Below are 7416 nucleotides of genomic sequence, written 5' to 3'. Positions count from 1 at the left end.
GAGTTTGCTGTGGGAAGATGAATAACTACTGCAGATATCTGCCACGGGGTGGCACTGCTCTGAAGAGCCGCAGTACCCAGCGGCAGGCCGAGGCTGGCAGCCGGACACTGAAGAGGAAACCCCACCAGGAGGCAGACATTCTTTCACTGGCTTACCCAGCCCGGTAACACACCACACTGGCCTGGTAAAAGAGCCAAGTCTTCAGGAGGTTGCTGGCTGTTGGTCTCTCCCCAGAGACTGATGACGTTAAACCCCACACTTCTGTGATTGGTTTAGCCAAAATGACAAGACCAACAACTGGGCGTGAGCTGGTAGCGCATGATCTAAGGCTACCCTTTGGGGAGGGAGTTTGGGGGCCTGGGTCACCGGGTCGGTAGCTCCAAACACCCTGTGTGGTGCCGAGATATGGATCATGAGCATAACCAGGGGGCTACATTGCTACGGCTACTGCAACTTCTGTGGCTGCTGTCCCACTCCTGGGCCATACCCGAAGGTATGATGGCATCTCCCTTTACTTCAATCCTGACGGGGTTAGAGCCTAGGGAGCCAATGCAGAGCATCTGAAAAGAACCCTGGGCTTTCTAAGTGGTGGGAAGTACTGCACGGGGCAGTAGAGATGGCAGTGAAATTGGAAGCTAGCTACTATTTATGGGAGGCAAACAATGTCAGGGGCACTTCACACCATATCCCACTTAAGTCAATCTCCTGAAGCAGAGATTATTATAACCATTCTAACAATGAAGAAGGGGAGAGTCAGAGATTTAAGTAACTTGTTCAAGTTCATCCCATTGGAAAGCAGTGGAACTGGGATTTGAACAAGAGACATTTTATTTCCACACTTCTCAGGACTCTACTCTGCACTCTGGTGTCAGCTCACCTTGATTCTTGAAGTTTCTTAACTTCACTGGTCCTTAGTTTCCTTCTCTGTAAAAGATGGGGCAGAATAGAAGAAATAATCTCAAAGATCCCTCTTATTCTAAATGTCTGTTACTCTGGGTATTGAATAAAAAGCTTTCTGCACACTGAGGTAGGGGTGGGGATGGGGTTCCTGCTGGGGCTTCAAAGAATAGGGATTATTTCCTCAGGCTAAGGATCACTTCTCCCAATCCTGTCATTGCAGTTTGGAGGGTTAAAGAAGGGGGAGACGTTTTCAGAGAAGGCTGGTGCCAATGAAAGGGACTGAAGGCAAGCCTGGAGACTGGCTTTCCAAGTTTACAGTGCATGTGGGGATAGGGTGGGGGAGTGGCATCTATGATTTGCTGAGACTGGCGATTCCTTCTCTCTCCATTCTAAGACTGGGGAACAGATTCAGGGCTTTTGCGAGTCCTTATGATGGCCTTCTGTGAATTAGACACAGGTATCCCCTGTGCAGGCTAATTTCAGTTTCTATTTACCTCCTTGGCTGTGGGCCTTGGTGCTCACAACCAACATGGTGAATCTGAATCTCAGTTTAGACAGTGGAACAGTGGCCTTATTATGGGCAGGGGAAGTTTGGAGAGATCCCATGTACCTCTTCCCATAATTTTTTCTTCACTTCCGTTGGGAGGGAGAACCTAAATAACAAACAGGAAGGAGTTAGACCCCACCTCCACCTCCTCTCTCTGAAGCAGGCCTTGTTGTTTCTAAGCTGAAGAGGAGGGGGAGGTTCCCACCTCCTTGAACCCAGCCCTATCTCCTTTGCAGCTCCCGCTCCAGTGTGGCAGGATGACCTGCAAAACCACACATTCCTGCACACGGTGTACTGCCAGAACGGGAGTGTCAGCCTGGGACTCTCTGAGACCTACGACGAGGACCAGCTTTTCTCCTTTGACTTCTCCAACAACACCCGAGTGCCTCGCCTGCCTGAATTTGCTCACTGGGCTCAGGAGCAGGGAGACGCCTCCGCTATCTCCTTTGACAAGGGGTTCTGCCAGATTATGATCGAGGACCTAAGCCCCTACCTCGAAGGGAAAATCCCCACGGCCAGAGGTCAGGGCAGCGGGGATGGGGAGGAAGGGCTGGCATTCCTAACTTCAGTAATCTAGAAACAAATTTATTCCTCTCCACACAGTTTCCCACCTCCAGTGGCTCCCAAGTTATCCCTAGGACCTTTATTTTTCCACCAGCCATGGTTTGCACCCTGTAATTTGATTGTAGGGCAGAACACAAGTGCCTAGCACCTAAGCATTTTCCAAACTATTGAACTTAATGAATTCAACAGGGACTAATTGATGTCTGCTGAACATTAGCACTTGTGTACCTGTGCTCAGCAAGATGGAAGCAGAGACTACAGGTATCTGATGATGTGTCTGTGTTTTTATAGGATTTTGTGTGATTAGACACCAGTGTGAGGTCTAGAAAGGAAGCTCTGCAGGAAGTTGGCGAGAAGGTTCCAGAGTGACCTGCATGGGGCTCTGCCTCTAGGTCCAGTTCTGACTCTTTTCTGGAAGAAGAGCTTCCTTAGGGACTCAGACAACCCTTCTCCCTGCCCCCCAAAGCCCCTCCCACGGACCCTCTGCCTTCCCCTCCATATACTTTGCCCCTTCCAGAGACAGAGGAGCCATCTAAATCCATCCTGTCTTTCTTTTCCAGGGTTCCCTGTGGCCGAGGTATTCTTGCTGAAGCCCCTTGAGTTTGGCAAGCCCAATACACTGGTCTGTTTTGTCAGTAATCTCTTCCCACCCATGCTGACGGTGAACTGGCAGTATCACTCAGTCCCTGTGGAAGGAGCAGGGCCCACTTATGTCTCAGCCGTCGATGGACTCAGCTTCCAGGCCTTTTCTTACTTAAACTTCACGCCTGAACCCTCTGACCTTTTCTCCTGCATTGTGACTCATGAGATTGACGGCCATACCACCATTGCCTTTTGGGGTGAGGTCCTTCCCCGTGAAGACTGATTCCTTTTGGGGGGCCCTTCTGTCCCTCCTCTGGACCTGTAGAGTCCGTTCTCACAAGAGCCAACCTCAATCTTTTGTGCTTCAGTTTCTGTCTTGCTCTGCAAGATACTTAGGTGGGTCCCCGGGTGGGGGGGCTCCATGGCCAGGCCTCTAGGCTGAGCTGCTCTGCTTAATCCCCAGTGCCCCAGAATGCTCTGCCCTCAGATCTTCTGGAGAATGTGCTGTGTGGCATCGCCTTCAGCCTGGGGGTGCTGGGCATCATTGCAGGCACTGTTCTCATCATCTGCTTTCGGAAGCCTTGCTCAGGAGGTACATCAAGGTGTCTGGGGGATGGGTGGGCGGTAGGAGCCGGGCACCGGGGGTGCTGCACATTATATCCTGTAGCACGGGGAGGAGAGACAGTGATCCTCAGACTGCTCGGGGCGGAGGTCCCCCTAGCTGGGACCCGGTTACACACTCAATATATAGAGGTCATGGGATGGCAGGGGATAGAAACTTTGAGTAGTGGAGGAAGGATGTGGGGAGCTGTAGAACAGGTTCTTTGAAGGTGATCTGGGGACAAGGTGAGGCTGAGCTCTGTAGCGCTGTGCTGCAGAGAGGGAGGGGCCTTTGAGGAACCCAAGGATCCCCCTGATGGCTTTCCTCCATCCCTTCTTTCTCCTTAGATTGATTCTTCCTGACCAGAACCTACTGCTGGCAGCTTCAGCCATCCGAACTGGGGGGAGGCTCAGGTTTCTCACATCCTGCTCAGGATCTCACCTTCTTGGAGCAGAAGTCCCTGGGACTTCCCCTGGGTGGCGAAGTTGTACTCTCTCTGGGCCAAGCATCCAGGAGATCCCAGAGTAGCCCGCCTATCACAACACATTCCTTCCCACTTCAAGGGCTAATAAATTACTTTCTTAATATTGATGTGGCTTCTTTCTTCACTCGTGATATTTGTTTCTGGATATCTCAACTTGAGTGGGTTGTCATTTCCCCATTCAACATGCCTTAATCTGAACACAGCTTCAGGAAAACCCCTAACTCCTCAGACCAGCTCCAGTTCCCAGATCTAAGTGCCACAGATGGTGTTTCTCCATCAGTTTGTGAGAAATATGTGAGAATTAAAGGCATAAGTACTTTCTTCCTAATAATCTGCTCACACACTAGTTGAGGAAGCTGCTTGTGTCCTTTGCACTTTACAAAGCTATTGGCACAAACTTTTACGTCTAATACAGGCTGGCTAGAGGAATGTGTAAGTCCCTGCAACCCTCACCATGGCTGGGGAAACAGGAGCCCAGGGGTGGGCAAAATAAGCTCCCAGGTGCTATTCTAGCGCAGTCATATCAGTTCTGTGAGAACACCAAAATCAGGCTCCTGGAGTGAAGGGACAGCAGCCTGGAAGGGCACAGAGTTTGCATGGTCTTCTGAATAACATATTCTTTGGCTTGCATGAACCATCCAAGAAGAAATGTGGTTGTGCTTTCCTGGGTAGGTAGCGGAAGCAAGCAGATCATGATCACTGGGGGTAAATTGTTTTATATATGTTTATTTCTTGCTTTTGTAGGATCTGGAAGTTGCTTTGAAGGAGGGGTTGGCATTAAGGGTAATAGTGAAATTATTTTGGTATTGATGAGGGAGTCTCTATTCTTTGCTTTGTACCAGTCTAACCAAAAGAACTTGATCTAAAGGAAAAATCTAGTTTTTCCCGTGAGCATATACCTTCTCTGAACCATCCCATCTCTCAGAACAACGTGTGTGTTGAAGTATGGACTTTGGAACCAGACTGCTAAGCATTCAGTGGTGACTGTCAATTTTTAGCTGTGTGCTCTTAGACAAGTTACTTAACCTCTCTGTGCTTTTGGTATCATTTTCTGTAAAATAATGGTGATTGTGATGGTGCCTACATTATAGCGTTGCTGTGACCACTTAAATGAGTTAGTATCTATAGAGTTCTTAAAACATTATTTGGCACATAGAAAAGATGCTCAATAACTTAGCCAGCATTAATCACTATTTGCCTTGATTTCCAGAGGGGTAACCTAGCAGTATTGTTGCCATCTTTCTCTTATCTGGAACCTACTTTGAATCTGCCTTCAAGTATTGTATTTTCTTTCTTTAAGATGTTTTTCTTTTTATTCTTACTTCACCGTTCTAACTCTGTCCTTCATGATCTCTAAAGTTCTTCCTGATTTCTATTTTCTAACTTATTCTGAAATTTGCTGCTAGTCAAATCTTGAAACTGCCTTCATTATGCTATGTGACCTTACACAAGTCACTTCCTCTCTCTGGGCCTCAGACTCCTCATCTGTAAAATGATGGGCTTAGATTAGATGCTCTTTGATCAGGCATTCTATGGTACTGTCTTTTTTTTTTTTTTTTTTTGTATGCTGTGTGGGAAAGGTCACATTACATTCTTTTCCCATGTGAGTATCCCCTTATTGTCAGCACCATTTGTTGAATTTCTTTGTTTGCTTATTTGTTTGGCAAGTGCATGGGCCAGGAATCGAACTGGAGTCTCCTGCATGATACTGTCATTTAAATACTTCAGGAGCATTCAAAGACCCACTCTCATCTGGGGTCCTCCTTCTGATCAAAAGTATTGTCCACTATTCCCAGCAGGAATCATGGCCTTTAATGAATCAATTTCAGTTTTTCTCACTCTTTCTTGATGACATTGTAGCTGTCTTCAGTTGAGGGTGTTTGCCCAGACTTTTTCCTCTGCTCAGTTTGTTCCTCTTCCAAGAACCTTTCCCTAAACCTCTGGCCGTTGTTGATTTTTATTGAACTCTTCCATGATTTAGAGCTCTCAAATCCAGAATTTACCGTCAAATTTATTTTGCCTTGTTTCGTATGTTATTTTTTTTACCCAGCTACTTTGTGCTTTCTGTAGTTCAGGAAACATAAACAGTTTACACTTCCACAAAAGAGAGCAAGATAGTTCTCTTTATCCTCACCAATACTTGAAATTATCTGACTTTCAAATGTTGGAAAGCTGCTAGTAAAGTCTATCTCATTATTTTTATTTGCCTTTCATTAATAGTGAGGCTGGACATCTTTTCATAGGTTTCTTTCTCTGTAAATTGAAATTCATAAATTTTGTCCATTAAAAAAAATTGCATATTCTTTTTTCTTTTTAATTTGTGGGTATTTCTTATATTTTACATACTGTGATCATATGTCATCATAGGTATTGCAAATGCCTTCTTTCAGTCTGCTGCCCACCAGTTAAATTTGCATGCAGTCCCTTCCCTGAATAGAATTTTTAATTTTGACAGTCAAAACCCTTACAATTTGTGCTTTTATGATCATAAGAAATCCTTTCCAACACCAAGGCAGTAAAGTCACAGTTTTCGCCAGAATACAAAATTGATAAAGTGATGCTCCATTATCTCAATGAAAAGATTAAAAACATTTTTTTGTCCAAGCTCAATATATTAAGTTTTGTAGATACAGAAGTTTTAAGAAAATAGTCAAATAACTGCTGACAACTTTTATTTAGTTAGTAACTCAAAAATTTTAAAATCACATATTTCATAACAATTTATCAGTGTAGACATACTGGTGTTTCCACGCCAACATTTCATAAAACAGTTTTACTCTAATTCTTCTCTGTAGTTGCTAATTGAGATTATTTTAGCATAATGCATCTTTCCCAAACAGCTGTTAAGAGAATGCCCATAAATTTAAGGACTTATATATAAGGTAACTCCCTCTTTTCTGATGAGTAATTTTTGGCAAAAAAGAAAAAAAGCTTTGCCTTATATATATCTGGCCATATATGGTACCCTATTATGCATTATTCTATTTGAGTTATTATTTTCCTTTCATATTTAGGTCTTTGCTGTTTTGGAATTTTTCTATATTGTGTAAGGCTTTGTCTTTCCTTTCCTCTAAATAGTAAAGTACTATTATTAATGTCATTTTAGCAAATATTCTATTTATTCCCAAATATTTTATACTAAGTTCCTGTATATGCATGGATTTGTCTCTGGATTATGCAGTTCCATCAGTTTTTGAGTTCCTATGGTCAGTATCACATTGTTTTTTGCTTTTATCTTTTTTTTTTTGTGGGGGTGCATGGTCCAGAAATTGAACCTAGAACTACTGCATGGAAGGCAAGCATTCTACCACTGAACCACCCATGCACCCCTGCATTGTTTTAATTATTAAGTTTTTGAAATATATTTTAATGCTTGGGAAGGCTAGTCTCTATTCCTTCACCACCCTACCACCCCCAAAAAACTTATTTTTTTCTTTATCAAAATTGCCTAAGATATTCATGGAGTTTATTTCTACATACATTTTAGAATCAGTTTGTCCAATTCTTCCAAAATCCTATTGTTATTTTGTTGGAACTGCATTAAGGTGGGGGGAAACTGACATCTTCATAATGTTAGGATGTTCCGTCCATGAATAGGGTATATCATCCCACTTCATGTAGGCACTTTTAAAGGTTTTCATTTTTTTTCATAAATCTCTTGTATGTTCATATGCTAATTCTTATTTATGTTATACTTTTATTTCTATTATAAATGGTTGGTAATTTTCAATTATTTTT

The 7416-nt window shown here is 43.8% G+C and overlaps 1 protein-coding gene across 1 annotated transcript; it reads left to right on the top strand.

Annotated features, from left to right (window-relative positions):
• Positions 1-289: 289 nt before the first annotated feature.
• LOC143684467 (HLA class II histocompatibility antigen, DM alpha chain) lies at positions 290-3785 on the top strand. Its single transcript, XM_077161461.1, has 5 exons — positions 290-493; positions 1684-1968; positions 2572-2850; positions 3057-3185; positions 3542-3785. The coding sequence occupies exons 1-5, from the start codon at positions 406-408 to the stop codon at positions 3544-3546; spliced, it is 786 nt and encodes a 261-aa protein (XP_077017576.1). The 5' UTR covers positions 290-405; the 3' UTR covers positions 3547-3785.
• Positions 3786-7416: the final 3631 nt, after the last annotated feature.

This window comes from Tamandua tetradactyla, chromosome 5, assembly GCF_023851605.1.
Source record: "Tamandua tetradactyla isolate mTamTet1 chromosome 5, mTamTet1.pri, whole genome shotgun sequence".
Lineage (NCBI taxonomy): Eukaryota > Metazoa > Chordata > Mammalia > Pilosa > Myrmecophagidae > Tamandua > Tamandua tetradactyla.
The sequence above is the reverse complement of the archived record's forward strand: the minus strand, read 5'-3'. Positions and strand labels throughout refer to the sequence as shown.